This window comes from Mytilus galloprovincialis, chromosome 1, assembly GCF_965363235.1.
Source record: "Mytilus galloprovincialis chromosome 1, xbMytGall1.hap1.1, whole genome shotgun sequence".
NCBI classification, from domain to species: Eukaryota; Metazoa; Mollusca; class Bivalvia; order Mytilida; family Mytilidae; genus Mytilus; species Mytilus galloprovincialis.
The window spans coordinates 83,294,129-83,312,940 of NC_134838.1; the positions used below are offsets into that span (position 1 = coordinate 83,294,129).

The window sequence follows — 18,812 nt, forward strand, 5'->3', positions numbered from 1 at the left end:
AGAATACAGTCAGTTCTAAACTGATCGTACAGTAATTTATTTTGGGATCCTCAAGGAAAACATATTTTTTATGGGAAATACGAATATTCTACTTAAATACGAAAAGAATATTGAAACAGTATGTATTTAACTAAAATAATGCAAACATTTGCCAAAAAAGATTATTTGCTTTGTACTAAGAGAGCAAAATTTTCCATCGATTTCACTTTTTTATGTCAAGTTGGTGTGATGCACACGTATATTTTATATTCTAATGCATGTTTTTGTTACCGTTACTCATATTTAAGATGCTATACATACCTTGAAGATGTTCAAAGCACTTTATAGATATAGGATTAAACAAATGATGAGAAAAGTCACCGTAGGCAAAACCGTCCTGTTAGCCAGTTGGAAATGATCGCTTCGAAAATCGCGACTTCCGGATAGAGTACAGAATAGTATCTACACTGTGTAACTGAGTATTCCTAATAAGAAAACATTTCAGTTAGAAACATAAAACAAAGTAAAAGAGAATAAGCAAATAAGAAATTTAGCACCTGATGAAATCATATATAAATTGTTGACTGCATTCTTGGGTAATATTTTATGATACACATGATGAAGCAAGCCAGAGATACTTTGAAATGACTGCGGAGGTAAATGTACAAAGCTTTGGCAAACAATATGTCTCTGTATATATTATGGGAGGTCAATAGGTCACACTAATTATACAACATTTGGAATGCTAACAAATTCATGTTAAAAAACGGAACAATAATAAATATCTCCAACAAATAATATTTACATTTAACAATAATACGTATAAAAAATATTTCTTTTTAACATCACTTTAAAGCATCCACCTTAACATGCAGTGAGTGGTCTAAAGTATTTGAGATTGACATTCTTTTACCAAATAAAACACTTACCAGTAATCATAATTAAAAACAAAAATCAGTCTTTTCACCTATAAATCATAAATAAAATGAGATCATACCGGGTGCACATCATGAAAATTAGTTACAAAATTGAAGAATTTGTGCATAGTTTATTCAGTAAGAATTTAATTTCCATTGTAAAATAGATTCTAATAAGATAAATTAGAAATTTTATTTTCATTGGAAAATTCACTTTGTAAATAAATCCAATTAAAATCATAAAGAAAACCATCATTACTGCAGAAATAACCATAAAAAGGAGCGTATAAAACTATATACAACTGAATTTTGCTTTAGTTACAAGTTAAATCGTTCATCTAATGGCCATCACCCTTCTCATTTGAGATGCTTGGTTGATGATACAGTAAGCGAAATATAGAGTAAAATAAGACAAAACATACAAACTTAATGGCCACTGTGTTTATTTTTGAGGGCCATTCCAGAGAAACGGATAGAGAGAGAGAGAGAGAGTTTAAACTATTACTTTCATTGCAATAAAACAATTTCTATCAAAAACTTCAAATAAGTTTCCACTCACATACATATATATTTCTGGTAAACCTCTGATACAGAACATTCCTTCAATACAATATCTATTAATTTATCACTAACTTAAACAAGAGGCTCTCAAGAGCCTGAATCGCTCACCTTAATTCTTTTGGTTAAATCTCTCATCAATGATTATTTTGGCTTTTCAATTTATTTAAATGTTTTTTGGATCGTCCTATTTTCTTCAAAAGACATTTTCTCCTATGTTCTATTTTAGCCATAGGAGCTATGTTTCTTGACATACAAGGAAATAAAATATAAAATATATACTAGATACTCTGAAACTCATTTAGCCTAAGTTTGGCTGAAATTGATACAGCAGTTTCAAAGGAGAAGGTTTTTTAAAGTAAGTCAACATGATGAACAAATTGTGAAAAAAGTCTTTAAAGGGCAATAACTCCTTAAGGGGTCAATTGACAATTTTGGTCAAATTGACTTAATTGAAGATCTTACTTTGCTGAACATTATTGCTGTTTACAGTTTATTTCTATCTATAATTATATTCAAGATAATAAACAAAAACAGCAAAATTTCCTTAAAATTATCAATTCAGGGGCAGCAACCCAACAACAGGTTGTCTGATTCATCTGAAAATTTCAGGGCAGATAGATCTTGACCTGATAAACAATATTACCCAACGTCAGATTTGCTCTAAATGCTTTGGTTTTTGAGTTATAAGCCAAAAACTGCATTTGACCCCTATGTTCTATTTTTAGCAATGGCGACCATGTTTGTTGATAGATCATAACTTCGGATACAATTTACAAACTAGATACCCTAAGGAACATTCAGTTAAAGTTTGGAAGTATTTAGCCCAGTAGTTTCAGAGGAGAAGATTTTTGTAAAAGATTACTAAGATTTACGAAAAATGGTTAAAAATTGACTATAAAGGGCAATAACTCCTAAAGGGGTCAACTGACCATTTCCGTCATGTTGACTTATTTGTAAATCTTACTTTGCTGAACATTATTGCTGTTTACAGTTTATCTCTATCTATAATAATATTCAAGATAATAACCAAAAACAGCAAAATTTCTTTAAAATTACCAATTCAGGGGCAGTAACCCAACAACAGGTTGTCTGATTCATCTGAAAATTTCAGGGCAGATAGATCTTGACCTGATAAACAATATTATCCCATGTCAGATTTGCTCTAAATGCTTTGGTTTTTGAGTTATAAGCCAAAAACTGCATTTGACCCCTATGTTCTATTTTTAGCAATGGCGACCATGTTTGTTGATAGATCACAACTTCGGATACAATTTACAAACTAGATACCCTAAGGAACATTCAGTTAAAGTTTGGAAGTATTTGGCCCAGTAGTTTCAGAGGAGAAGATTTTTGTAAAAGATTACTAAGATTTACGAAAAATGGTTAAAAATTGACTATAAAGGGCAATAACTCCTAAAGGGGTCAACTGACCATTTCCGTCATGTTGACTTATTTGTAAATCTTACTTTGTTGAACATTATTCCTGTTTACAGTTTATCTCTATCTATAATAATATTCAAGATAACCAAAAACAGCAAAATTTCCTAAAAATTATCAATTCAGGGGCAGCAACCCAACAACGGGTTGTCTGATTCATCTGAAAATTTCAGGGCAGATAGATCTTGACCTGATAAACAATATTACCCAATGTCAGATTTGCTCTAAATGCTTTGGTTTTTGAGTTATAAGCCAAAAACTGCATTTGACCCCTATGTTCTATTTTTAGCAATGGCGACCATGTTTGTTGATAAATCAAAACTTCGGATACAATTTATAAATTAGATACCCTAAGGAACATTCAGTTAAAGTTTGAAAGTATTTGGCCCAGTAGTTTCAGAGGAGAAGATTCTTGAAATAGTTTACGACGACAGACGACGGACGACGACGGACGCCAAGTGATGGCATAAGCTCACTTGTCCCTTCGGGACAGGTGAGCTAAAAACAATAAAAAATTGTCAATGGGTTATCTGTTCATAAAAAGCTACTTGAAAAATAATTATTTTTGTGACAAAAACCCAGCCACTCACACTTCAGTCTTTCAGTGACCAATGATATGTGTTGGTGTATAAAAGCATGTAATTCAGTATAACACAGAAAAAAAATTATAGATTGGACATTATTCATTCTATCTTGTACAGACTTTTGTTATGGTTATGTGAAAACATATCACACAGTAAAACATGCATACATGTGACTTATTTTCAATATTCTGGAAACTCTGACTTGTAGTTCCTGAAATCAAAGGGACACAATTTTCGATGGACAGAATGATAAACAAAAAACAGTTCTCCCCTCCTGAGGAAGTAATGGTAAATAAAAATTCCTCTTAAAAAAACCCAAATTATCAAAAACTAAAACTTGACATATCAAAACCACTTTCTAACACAGTATTTGGCAAGATATGCTTAAAATCTTAAATGTTCAATAAAAACTGATTTCTATCAATCATACCATTTAACTGAAATAATAATTTCAAAAATATCCATAACCAACACCAAAAATAAGTTTTGGCATGTTCATTTTAAGCATGAATTGTGACATATTGTATTCAACCAAAGAAATGGTCCCATCTTTATTTCGATAATGAATAACACTCAACAACAAATACCTTATCTGAATAAGCTCAGTTGTTCGTTGCACAGCAAAAAGAATTATGACATTTAAATTGTAGACAAAAAAGGCAGATGATTTCAGTGTTAATCTATTAATAGAAATGGCTTCCACTAGATATAGACATAAACCATAATACAAAGTTGAACTTGAAAGGTCAATAATTACAGAAATTACTTAAGAAGGTACCTTACACCTGAACTAAAATTAATTTGGCTCGTTCAATTTTGACAAAGTATTTACTTTGACCCTTTGACAAAAATATAAAAAAAATCAAAAAAATTGAACCAATCCTTTAATCAGAAAAAATACACTGGTTATATAGCAGTTTGACAAACACTCATTTTGATCATTTAGAAGCTTAATATTCCCTTAAGAACACAACACCATTAAAACGTTCTGCTGATTTTACAGAGTTATCTCCCTGTAGTGTAAGGTACCACCTAAATATGTCTTCATGTTGTTGATTTCTTTATCAAATAGAATATTAATAACTGCTTCAAAGAAGAATAACTCTGTTATAAAAATATCCCAAGTTCTTAACAAAAATATGAAATTAAAATTTAAAACTTCTATATATGCATTAAGATGCACATCAATTGCATCTCATACGTGATAAATGAACACCCCAAACTTATGACTCCTACTTTTTAACCAAAATAAAAAGTTCTTGTACTTGAGCAAAGTAAAATGCTATAGTTGATTGTCTAGATTTACAAATCAAGAAAAAAATAATATCACTTAATATTTATATTCATTACTGCCTTGTTCACAATTACTGTTGCTGACAAAATAAAAAATAAAATATGAGAAAAACTTTATAAAAATCTTTGTGAATGTTAAAATTTATAAAGTAATATTTGAAACAAAATAAAAATTGGAATCAAAGAACAAGACATAAAATGGAATACAGTTTTCATAAAAATATAATTACAACCAAAAATCTAAACTATTTGTAAAATAATTTGATACATATGATAAAACTAAATACAAAATAAAACATAAAGCACAACCTAACAATATCTAGATCACCACAGTGTAACCAACACATGTTACAATGTACAATGATCAAAAATAAGTTCATTAGAGAACTCTCGTATAACTGATGTGACTTCACAATAACAGCTGAACATTTTTCGCAGTATTTTTCTACATCCTTAGCAAAAGTTTGTTGATAAAATGCCTAAGTATACTACAATCTACCATTAAAAAATTTCAAAGACAGAGGCATTTCAAATGAATTCATACAACCTGAAATAATATGAGAATATGTGATGAAATTTGCTTGTTTTTAAAAGCTTGAAACCAACAATTTTAACCTAGCATTAAATGCTACTAAACAGAAAATAAAAATAACCAATGGAAATTACTGAAGCACCTTCACTGTTATTGATTCGTACTGAAAAATTTCTCTTGTACCACATGAATAAAATGTTCCCGTAATTTTGATTTGAAATTTTCATACCATAGCATGAGTTCCTTTCTCCTTTTTATTTTTCCTTCAATACTGAGCTTTAATTCATTTGATAAAACAGATCTCAACTCCTTCCAGTCTTTTATATATTTTATTGGAGCTTTATACTCCTTTAATATCCTAAGGGGCACATTATCAGACACTGAAGATTTCCCACAATTCCCTGGTGTCATTACATCCTCTACAACAGGAAGTGAGCCCAATGCCAAAGCTTCATATATTCTGTAGCATTCTGTGTTTTGACCAACCGGATTCAATGTTATATCACTATCTTCTAAGGCATCTATATAATCTTCTCGACTTTTGTCTGTTTCCTGTGGCAACCATCTATAATGAAAATAATACTTTTATCAGGTCACGGAAATAATAAAATAGGTTGATATAACATGTTTCATCTTACTATCAAATTAAAACCCTACATAATGTTAAAGTTGTTTGGTCAGTTCAAAAACATGACAACTTCTACTCAGAATTGTAATATTGCATGAAGTCTGACAATAAACAGCTGCGCCATGAGCGCATGATACGCCCGACGTCTTACATGGAAGTTTTATGCAATATTCATCAATAGTTTCTGAGAAAGTCTTAAGCAATAACCATTTATTGTTTTTGAGACACGGCGGGACAGATCTTTAGATTAATATAACAAAGAAGTGTGTAAAGTTTTAAGCAATAATCAAAAATCATTTTTGAGATACGGTGCGACATGTGAAAAAAAACACACCCCTAATTTGGTTACAAAGTGCCATAACTCAAAAAGTATAAATTTTATTTTCACCAAAAAGTATAAATTTTATTTTCACCAAAAAGTATACAGATCATTTGACCATTATAAGAAACAACTATATTAAGTTTCATGAAATTTGGATAAGTCGTTCTCAAGTTACGGTGCGACATGTTTACGCCGGACAGACAGACGGACAGACAGACAGACGGACGGACGGACACCGGACATTTGTATACCATAATACGTCCCGTCAAAATTTGACGGGCGTATAAAAATTGACTCTTCGGGTGAATACAAAAATCTGGCACAAAGTTCTAAAATGCACTTATTAATAAAGTATATTAAATCAGTAGTTTCAAATAGATTCATTTTACAACAGTTGATGATTGACTACTTGTTGGTGTTCAGTTTGGCTTCATAGTGGAGATCCAGTTTCAATTGGTGAAAGAGGCTAGAGTACCCAGAGAGAACCACAGACCTTTCAAACTAGTCATAATTACATGTCCTTAGTCACTTAAGTAATATCTCGCATTAAAGCACAATGTTTGTTGAAATGTACATACGATAACATCATGCAGTCAATTCTATTCCATCGTTTAAGATATTCCTACTATTCCATGGAATATAAGGGTATAAAACAGCTCAAAGTTCAGATCAGATTAAGCTGCAATTTTGATTGCATCATTTCAGTGTGAACATTATTTTCCTGTAAAACTTCCTTTATGCATGTCAATATATACATCTTAAACATCTCATAGATCTTTTTTTGGAATGCACAATTATTGAAATATTTGTTCAGATACACATTGCAAACAGCTTTTAATGTGGGATTGCATATAAACCTAGTTTGAATACAACATTTCCCATAGACCTATACACCACTTCATGATTTTAATCCCACAGTGGTTCTCGTGGATTGCTTTTTATTTTCAGAAAGTTTTTTAGGTCATGGTGTAAAAATTGTCATTTTAAAAATTTTCAAATGTATTTGAAGTATTTGTATTTTTATTGTGTAAATTTAGATGTGGAAGGCACTGATTACCTATTCAGATGGGAAGGTGGAATAACATATCCAGAAATGATAGCTTGTGCCATCTTTGTGAAGCAAGAGACGTAGGTGATGAATATCATTATGTTATGTCATGTAATGCTCTAAATCAAGAAAGAAAGAGGTTATTACCATACTATTGCACTATCCGTCCAAATATTTATAAATATCAACAATTGATGAACTCTAATAATTATAATGTTCTTGAAAAACTATGTAGATTTATAAAAAATATAAATGTGAGGGTCACTCCTCCTGGTTAGTTTGTAATTTAATGTTTATGTTTGTATTGTTCACATGTGCTTTAATATTCAATGTAATTGTTTATACATATATATTCTCTGTAACTATGTAATTTGTAGTTTATGAGAAATAAAATTCATTCATTCATTCAAGTTATAACCTCTGTCACCCCATGCCTCTAGTATATCAAGAATGAAACTTTTCACATATAGCTTATAGGACAACTTCTTCAAACCTTTTTACCAGTTAGTCATAGTGGTCATGAGGGACATTTAACTAATCTTGTTCTTTATAAATAATTTGTTTTTTAAAACATTTGCAGTTATTTTATAGACATTATACACAGCAGTTACAAAAGTTAATCCAAATCTGTTTAAATAAAACACCTACGTTTGTCTAGCTTTTACTGAACATATACTTCTTAATGGTTCAGTACGTAGAACATCTAAAAGTACTTCTCTCGATGAATTCTTGTATATGGTTCCCATGAAATTACATACAAATTTTCTTTTGTTGTAAATTGGAACTTCGGACCTCTCAATGTTTGGAAAATCTCTATACCTGTAGAACAAAGAACACATGTTACACTTTAAAAATTTCCAAACCTTTAGCGAAAAATTAAATGAAATTACACATGATTTTCTGTATTAAGTAGCTACAGTACTTCCATGTAAGAATTAGTTAGACAAATAGATTTATCTGACCAAGTTCAGAAAGCGTCCCAATTCTCATCAAAAGTTATGGTATACATCAAACATGTAATAAATTCATTAATAATGATTCACCATTCTGTTATATTTTTCATTATGAGAATTATGTTTGTTGACAGGTCAAGTGTTAAAATGTATTGCAATTGTATTTATTTGTAATTGACCAATTGGTTTAAAAGAGTAAAGGTTGATGACTTGTTTATTCATAATGTATTTCAATTTATGTAACATGATGACAAAGTTCACAAATAAAAATGATATTGAAACACTTAAGCTTTTGTTATTTTAAAAATGTTCTTTTCATGGAAATTTTACCTTAAGAAGAGCATAAAATGCACTTTAAGAAAAAGTCAAATTTTTATTTACAATATTATTTGTAGCAAACTAACAAAGAAATTCTAATGAAAACTTAACTTAAATTAAGCCGTTAGTTTTCTCGTTTGAATTGCTTTACTTTTGTCATTTCAGGGCCTTTTATACATGTACCTGACTTTGCAGTATGGGCTATGCTTATTGTAAACTATAGTTGTTAATTTCTGTGTTATTTGGTTCCTTGTGAAGAGTTGTCTCATTGGCAATCATACCACATCTTCTTTTTTATACTAAATATTTGATATTTAACTTACGTTGCCACACCTAATGGCCACTGATAGAAATTTCTATTATCAATATCAGGACTATCATAAACAAGAAAGACAAAATCTATTCGTCCCCCATTGACCTTCATATAATGCTTTATCCAGTCATTATTGCACTGCTCATTGCCTAGCAACACAACAGCTACATGCTGAAGATCTTTTAACAAAGGGAGATAATTCAACCATTCTCTGGCAGCTTTGATTTTGGAGACTTCTCTTCCATTTAATACTAGCACCAAGTTTTTAACATCTTGTGGTACTTCATGTAATGTGACTGCAGGCCCAACTTTATATCTGTAAGAAACAACAAATTGAAATATATAAATTAACTGCTCAAGATATCTTAAATCATCATTAGTTCAATTCTCCAGACAAATACTGTAAAAAAAAAAAAAGGTGGCTTATCAACTATTTTATAAGATGATCTTCACTTGAAGTTCAGAATGGCCATTTAGCTTAAGTGTGTTTTACTGTTTTGACATTATACAAAATTTATTCTCAAACCTGCTTAAATGTTTTTCCCCCATTTTTTTCTCTTCCCCCTCCCCTTTATACACTTTTGTTCATTTTTATTGTCTGACTCATTACTTAACTCTAACTGAATGGAATTTGTAATAAGTATTGTCATTTAAACAATATAGGAAAAATAATTGCAATGCTCAATGCTTTGAAAAATTGATAACATTTCATATGTTAGATTGATAACTGCATGTTTGTTATAACATATGTCCTGGCCTGTTTTCAGAGTATAGTCTATAGATGAGGATTTAAAGATTTCTGATAATGTCAATGTTTTCTGTTTGATAGTTTTAAGAATTCTATTTGAATACTTGATGTCAGTATCATTAATTTACTGTCACAAAATGACTTATCAGAACAAGACATCATATTTCAGCAACATTAGCAAGAAAATTTAAATACAGTATAATTCTAATGCAAATTATGTCTTTGAAAAAAATGCTATCTCATTATTGTTTTGAAGACAATTTTATGTCATTGCACAGCTGGAGACAGAGGAACAACAATGTAAAAAGTCATTTTTTGTAATGAAATTCAGTTTTTGACAACCCAATTCAAATAATTATACCAATTGTTCTAGAAAGCATAGTAATTGTTTCTAATTAAACGATAAAGTTTCACCTCAATAAGAATAGATGATGCTATTCCTTAAATACTGTCATGACTTTAATGAAGAAAAACAATATAGAATTTCAAACCAATTATTTCTTCATTAACGTGTTAAATTGCCACAAACTTCATTAAATCCTTCAATTTTTCATCTTAAAAGAAGAGCAAAATAATTACTACAGAAAACATTCTTCTTTTTTTTCCTTTCTCGTTGGTATTAAATTAACCGATATTTTGACCAAATTGATTTAAACCTGACAGATTGGCATAACATTCTTGTTTATCAAGTTTGTTCTTTGGTTTTGCCTGTTTTAAATTACTTTAAAATGATGAAATGATTGGTGCCACCAGAGAAATACACGAAGCTAATTTGAAAGTTTCTCCATTATAATTTAATTTTATTGCTAGACACCTACAAAATATTGTCAATTTCCTCTCCAGCTGTAACTTTTTCTATTTCAAATCCTATATAAAGACATGCTGCAATTTTTCAATTATATTGAATATTGTATATAGGGTTATTTCAAAAATCTAATTACCATGAAATGAGAAATAATTGCTCGAGATATTACTTATCTGTAACAATTTCAATGCCTTACAGTTAAAGACAAACAAGATGTTATGATCCCCAGTGAAAAGTGCAGGGGTTGGATTTATATAGTAATGATTCTGATCTCCTGTATTTTTACAACTCTTCAACAAACTGTGTTTACTTAACTTTCAGAAAATCTTTTGTACCTTATGATTGAATTCCTACTATTTCACTTCATTTTCATATAAGACAGTATTTTGATGAAATTTCTGTTATCTCTTTTCATGTACATAGAAATTTCAAACACAATAATATTTTAGGCATCAGCAATGTTTTTTTTTAACACCAAATGAATTAGAGTATAGAATGTTGTTGGTTTTATTTTTTTTATCTAATAGTTACAATAATTGTTATGAATATTTTCTTAAAGAATGATTGAAATATTACTTAAATACAAAATGCCTTGGAAACTTGTTTTGATAAACAATTAAAAATACATTTTCCATCCCTATAAGCTGAAACATTTACAAATCCTTTTCTGATAGATAATAGCCATCAAATATAATTGATAGAACAGTTTCTAAATATTTACAATTACATTATAATTCTATAGATAACTTTTATTCTTTCTTGAACGGAAATCTATATTTTGCTTCAAACGAAATCTAAATAAAGTGGCAAAAACATTTTTGAAAAATTGTGTTCTGAATAGGTCCCAACACTGCAGATAACTTCCTAATGAGCACATTTCCTCGTAGGGAATATTAACAGTGCTAAAAAGATAAATAATATTTCCAATAAGAAAAAAAAACATACGAAACATGATGTGCAACTATGATCCTAATCATAAACAACTTTTATAATTCAATATAACTCCCCACTAATGAAGGTTTAACATCCAAGAATGAAAAAATGACATGATGGGAATATTGGCAGTTAGCTGTGAAACCACTGCATTATTTAAACATGTTTCCCCTTTTCAACTAATTACTTCTGGAAATTTACTCTTAAACCATCTAACATGCGTCATATGAAGGACTAAGTTTCAATACCTTTGCTGTTTTAGTTCTTGAAACATTGGTTCAGGAAATAAAAGTTGGTGATGATTAAGAGTTTATCAATTATTCAGGTTTTATTTTATTACACTCACACAAAATTCACCACAAGAACTATATTCATGCATGCTTCTTATTTATTCTTATTACACAAGAGTTTGCTGTTGATTTAAAATTCATTCGGACTTTAACTTCATCAAAAACTTAACGTGAAGCAGGAAAGACAGATGGATGAAAGAATGGATGAACAAACAGACGCATGCACAGACTGAAAAACATAATGCCCCTAGGTAGGGCAAACAAATTATCAAGGTTATCTGTAAAATATTGTTGTGAGATCTTTGAACACTATAATCAGTAGGCTGATTTGGTCATCTTATATTATCACATATTTTGTGCCCGAATTAGTAAAATATTTTCAGGACAACCTGTGATTATCAAACATGCTATTTAAGTAGCAATTTTGAAAACTGGGACCATGATTTAAATTACTTCCCCTATCAGCAAAACAGCTCTCTATAAAAGAGTCACACAAATGTTTATTAGAAATGCAACCATTTTGTATCTGCTATAATTAAAGTTAAATGTAAAATAAATTTATTTTTTTCTTCTGTTTAAATAATTTTAATCCTGCAGGATGAAATCTAAATTAAAAATCTCATCCTCATTATGAAACTGGCATTGAATCAAATAAATGTAATATTTGAAAGTCATTAATATTCATAATGAATATACCAGGGTAATTATGATTTAAATGATGTAAACAATTAAATATTTGGCATCTTCACAAAAATTATTTTAAATCATTTATGAAATTATTTGCTGATGATGAATTTTCCACAGGCTTTTCAAATTATTATATAATTTGTACATGTCTATTTAGTACTTTTTAATTAATTTATTTACCATTAACTTCATCATCTTCAGCAAAAGGGAACAAATTAAAAACTTTCCTTTTTTTTTATAATTCAGATATTAAATAAACTTGAAGTTCTTTTCTATCTATAATCATCCATTTATAAAGGATAAAGATTTATTCATAAAAGAGTACATGCAGTTATTCAGGAAATCAGAAGATGAAGAGTCCATAAGAAACATGTACGTGTATTTTCAAACATATGAAACCTAAAGAAAAAAGCATTTGTTTTAAAGTCCAATCCAATTCTAGTCTAAAAAAGACTTTGTGACAAAATTTCAGATGCTATCTTCAACAAGTATGACCTTTTTAACCAAATCTGAAGGTTATAATAGAGAAGACTTTATTCAAGGACAAACACAATCCAAATCTGATATAAAACACACTTTACTTATTATAGGCCAGAATCCAAGGTTTATAAAAAAAAAAAAAAATTACATTCAAATTGTTTAGACATTGTAAGAATGGGACATATATGACAAAAAATAACAACATAGGGTTGAAGACATAAAAGTGAAATCTTATTGTACAAGTTATAAAGAATGTGCTAACAAGAAGGCTCTTAAATAAATAGGCATTTCCTAAATTCTTTAATATTTTCTTGCTGCTCAATGTGCATTAAACGTGCATCAAACTTGCATCCACATATTTTCAGTAATCAAAGACAGATTTCTGCACATAGTTTGCAGATTTTCCTTTATTACAAGAAGGTATTATTCACATACCGGTAATATGTTATCATTCCTCCTAATCAGTCAGTTTATACAATTAAGTATTCTAAATGCTTTTTTTAAATGAGGTAAAATTTATATAATATCATGTAATTAGTAATGTACATGCATGATTAGTCATCTCTATTCTGTAATAAGTTTGCCACTGTCACCGTTGGATTACTATCCCTATGAATCGCACTCTGCAATGTTGCAGGCGAGACAAAAACCACTGTAAACTTAACAGACTCATACCAAATGTTCCTAGAAAAAAGGTCTTTTCTAACACATGAGTGTCGTCACATAAAAATCAACATAATACAAGTGTATGTATAAGAACTCAAACAAAACAGACCAAATTCCTCTTTTATTTTACATGTATATGTATAAGACTAAGATTGATTTTGAAACATTCAAATGTGAAATAAAAGAGGAATTTGGTCTGTTTTGTTGGAGCTCTTATAACTATTCAATATCAAACAGTTACAGACTTTCACTGGGGATATTTTCAACACTAAAAAGGTTAACAGATATGATACTCATTTGCATAAGTTTGAGTCCTATCTGACTCAGCTCACATGTATATCAAAATATCGAAAGAAATACCAGCAAGTGAAATTGGTAGAGATTTTATGAAAATGAAATAAATTAGAAATAATTGATGTACAAAAATACTTATTAGATATTGCTTTTTCTTTTTTCACTGTGTTTATTTTCCAGGCAATAAACAACTTATCTAGTTCATAATCTCAACTTGTGACAAAAGAGAAGGTTCTGCTAATATTTTGTTTTATATCTATATACATAAATACAAATTTCCTGTCATATTAAGTTAATCATAATTTCAACTGAAATATATAGGCATACTGCTGTTGTGTACTGTTAAGTTCAGATAAGGAAATTGACTTGATATATGCACAAAACTAAAAGAGTAAATGGTCTTGACTGAAGTAAAAACAAAAACAAAAGTAATGAGACCAAACTACATTCTGTAGTATAGGTTAAAAATTTTCAACACCAACAAAAGTACTATAACCAAATGGTCTTGGCAAATATAAGCCTTAGGTCCATTAAAATGTGAAGATTAGAAGATAACAGTATTAAATTAAGGAGTGCTTATGAAAACTGGCTGTCAAATGTCAGAAACATTATCACAGGTTGTTGTTATCAATAGTAACTAGAACACACCCGCGAAATCGCGGGCTTTCAGACCGTGGTTGAAAGTATGTAAAGTGTTGTAGGAAGAATTTTGTTTTAATGACTTGAGAATTTCAGGAAAAGTATCAAAAGTCATAGGTACTTGGGGACAGGAAAATGGTTTTTTTTTATCTCTCCTCCTTTATTTCCATAATTCCCATTTTTTTTTCTATTGATTTCATTATGAACATACATTTAGTATATTATGAACATTCAAGTCAGGAGTCTGTAATTCAGTGGTTGTTGTTTGTTTATGTGTTACATATTTGTTTTTCGTTCATTTTTTGTACATAATTTAGGCCGTTAGTTTTTTCGTTTGAATTGTTTTACATTGTCATTTCGGGGCCTTTTATATCTGACTTTGCTCATTGTTGAAGGCCGTAAGGTGACCTATAGTTGTTAATTTCGGTGTCATTTTGGTCTCTTGTGTAGAGCTGTCTCATTGGCAATCATACCACATCTTCTGTTTTGTAATTAATGAATTTTTGTAAAAGATTTAATGACTGGAGAATTTCAGAAAAGGTATAAAAAGTCATAGGTACTTTGGGACAGGATAATTGTTTTTCTAGCCCGGCTCCTCCTTTTTCCCCAAAAATTCCTATTTTTTTGTTTGTTCTCTATTAATTTTAATAACACATGAATAATTTTAGCGCTTATCTGTATATTATAAACATTCATAAAGGGGCCGGGGGGGGGGGGGGGGTCCCGATCCCGATATCCCGGGCTTAAAAACATGAAATCCTGAGGTCCCAAATTTAATAAAAATTAAATATCCCGACATCCCGAAATTCGAAAAAAAGAAATCCCGAAAATCCGAGCTTAAAAACACCCGATCCCGACGTCCCGAAAAAGGTCCTGTATTCGTAGTATATGTATGTTAAAACTGAAACCGGAAGTCTAATCTGACTTAAAATTTCGTCCAATGACGGAAACATATCCGGATGCCTTTTTTCTCGTTTTTCTCCCAAAATAACTCAATCTGAATAATCATATGAATGGATGACAAATGCAACTATGCACTATACCTATAGGACACAGAGGCATGATGATTAATTTATTGTGGAAAGAAGAGAAGCGACACCCAAAATGAGGTCTTCTCGTTTAATAGTATAGATATCTAATAAATGTTTTACTTCTTCTTTACAGAAGTTCTTATTTTTGGCAGGTCTTTCATAGTTTCTGGTTTTTTTCCACAGTTGTCTAGAGCAGTCCTCTCCTTTATTGGCTTATGTGGAAAAAATAGTCCAAGGTAAAAGTATAATGGTGTTTATAAATGAGACCTCCCCCCCCCCCCCCACACACACACAAAAAAAAAGTGACAAATGCAAACATGATTTGTACATATAGCTTTAATGAAGTCTTTGAATAGATAAAAAACAAAACATCTGAAAAAAAAATTATCTTTGCTTGTGAAACTTTAAAAAGTCATAAACAATGTATTTAGAACTTAAATTGGAAAAAAGTTTGAGTAAAACAAGGTTAAGATAAAAGTTTAAATAGAACAAAGTTTATGTAGAACAGAGTTTTAGTAGAATAAAGTTTAAGTAAAACAAAGTTTGAATTGATCAAATTTCAAGTAGAACAAAGTTAAGAACTAAATTTGTGTAGAACACAGTTTGAAAAGAACACAGTTTAAGTAGAACAAAGTTTAGGAATAACAAAGTTTGAGTTGAACAAAGTTAAGGTAGAACAAAATTTCAGAAGAACAAAAGTTAGGTAGAACAAAGTTTAACTAGAACAAAGTTTAAGTAGAACAAAGTTTGAGTAGAACAAAATTTAAGTAGAACAAAGTTTGAGTAGAACAAAGTTTAGGTAGAACAAAGTTTGAGTAGAACAAAATTTAAGAAGAACAAAATTTGAGTAGAACAAAGTTAAGAACAAAGTTAAATAGAACAAAAGTTTAGTAGAAAAAAAGTAAAGTAGATAGAACAAAGTTCAAGAAGACCAGACTTTTGTTATACACAGTTTAAGTAGAACAAAGTTTAAGAAGTACAAAGTTTAAGTAGAACAAAGTTTAAGAAGAACAATATAAAGTTTAAGAAAAACAATATAAAGTTTAGAAGAACAATATAAAGTTTAAGAAGAACAATTAAATTTTAGATGATCTTATGGATTTGACTTAAAACCACACTACCACACTACCCTGACACCACTGAGCATGTTGCCTGTCAGTTAAGAAAACTACAAAAAAAATGATGAATCATACAACAATGTTACTAGCTCCAGCAATTCTTCTTCGTTCTTAAAATGTTTTAACAAAGCATTAAAGTAATAATTGTATCTCTTTGATATTAAATTGAAAGGATGACTAAATGCTAGTACAATGTATTACAAAAACATCAAAAGTCATTTCCCTCCCACCCTGTCAATAAAAGAATAGGAAATACCAAAGTATTAAATTCTTAAGTAGTATCTGTGAATTGAATGATACTTTATAAAGATCCTCCTGACAGTCAATTAAGTTACCACAAAAAACAAATTACAGTTTTATTTTGCAGACAAAAACTTAACTTGGAAACAACTGAGACAATTTTCTGTTATTGCTTATATCTGAATAAGTTAAGAGATCTGATTCTTAATTAGTTATATATTACTTATGTTTGTGTTGAAACATCAAGTTCTGTAACTCAAGGCTGATCAAACTATTCACAACTAAAATTGGTCGCCATGCTCGTAGCTACAGACAAAATTAAACTTGTTGGATCATTTAATTTTACCTAATAAGTATTAGGATTGGTAACATATGAAATTTCTTTAATTCACTTTGGTAGATTTAATGTCTCCTTCAGAAAGTTCCTAATTTGGCTGGAATCAATATTTATTTTCTAGAAGAAAACTGAAAAGCGTCTAAATTAAATTGTAATTTATTAATTTTGATGAATTTAGAAGTTCTGCTATTTTAGTAGTCAGTTCCGTTCTATGGTTGATATATAATTATCAGATACAGTAAAACCGAAGGCCTTTGTAGATAATTTGATAATAAAATTTTCCGCTGCATCATTTTTCATAAAGGAAGTGTTTAGATATAATCAAGATACTGCCATAGATAGTAAGTAACTGATTTGACTAAGTCATATTGACTAATAGTTAATTTCTCATCATTATGGACAAACTGCTGATATGGCAAAAAGTGATTTCAATTTTCTGCTGGAAGGATCTTTTTTAGCTCATTTCCAATTCTATTGGATATTATTCAATTAATAGTGGTACTACTGACACTTAGTCTAACAAGTTTGTGTATAAATTACTGTAATTCAAGGTAAAAAAAAGTAGGATGTAGGTGTATGACAGATCACACGTTATAACTCATCTCTGTCAAACTGCTGCACAAAACATGAAGTCATTCTGTTCAGTATTTAAAAAGCGAGACCAAATATTAGATATCATCTCAGGATATCATTTGATATAATGAAAAATTAAAATGAAAATCTAACAGATAGCAGGCTTCTGACAGATCTAGAAAGTGCTCATACCTAACAACCCACCACTGACAAGCTGCTGACCAAATATGAAATACTGTGGATTCCTTGTTATAAGTTGGATACCACTTTTTCGTGGACTTCTTATTAACTGGGAACTGTGAATGCCATTATGTCCAGAGAATTGAAAATTTTCTTTAGGAATTTACACAGACTTCGGCCAAATCACGAAATTGAATATCCATAAAAATGCAAATTTTCCTCAATACATGGAAATTGGTAATCAGAACATAAATGAATCTACAGTAAGGCCGTTTTTATTAAATAAGTTGGTTTACGGATCCGCCGACCCGAATTTTTGCTAATTCAAATAAAAATAAACGCACATTTGTCCTTAAAAATTATTTCCGCCGACCTCATATTTCTCGATTTACTAAGAAAATTTTAAACGGAATTTTTGTGTTTACGTTTCGTATTCTGGTTCCTATTACTGCATTAAAAAATCGTTAACCAGTGCACCGGAAACGTGACTGGTAAGCTTTCCCCGACACCCAAAAGCGAAAACAAGTCGCCCTCTTCTTGACGATACTCGCTTTCAGTCGCTTCCGTCATCGGACATTTTCAATTTTTACCAAGTTGATGAAACATCATTTTTTTTATTGATAATTAAAGAAATTAAGACATAAACGGTTCATTATCTTAAGAAAAGAGGCTGAAGCATTGTATTTGCAGTGTGTAGCAGTTTATTTGATAAAAAATACAACTTTTTATCACCTCGAACATTTTTGCAAGTTCCGGTGCTTGTTACTCGAAAACGTACATCAACCTAAATTTCGGCGGTAAAATAAGTTTGTTACTTCATTTAAACGTGATAAAAGTTGCCTCTAGTAAATGTTTAATCCATTTATTGCATTAAAAACGTCATGTTCCTTTCCAAATAACTTGTCA

General features: G+C 30.1%; 1 protein-coding gene across 1 annotated transcript in view; it reads right to left on the bottom strand.

Moving 5' to 3' along the window:
* Positions 1-4,349: 4,349 nt before the first annotated feature.
* Positions 4,350-18,812, bottom strand: part of LOC143042217 (ribitol-5-phosphate xylosyltransferase 1-like) — a 55,218-nt gene continuing 40,755 nt past the window's right edge. The window contains exons 4-6 of the mRNA XM_076214484.1: positions 8,896-9,201; positions 7,950-8,120; positions 4,350-5,868 (exon numbers count right to left, since the gene is read on the bottom strand). Of these exons, the coding sequence (XP_076070599.1) occupies positions 5,454-5,868; positions 7,950-8,120; positions 8,896-9,201 (892 nt within the window). The 3' untranslated portion in view covers positions 4,350-5,453. The remainder of the gene's footprint in view (positions 5,869-7,949; positions 8,121-8,895; positions 9,202-18,812) is intronic.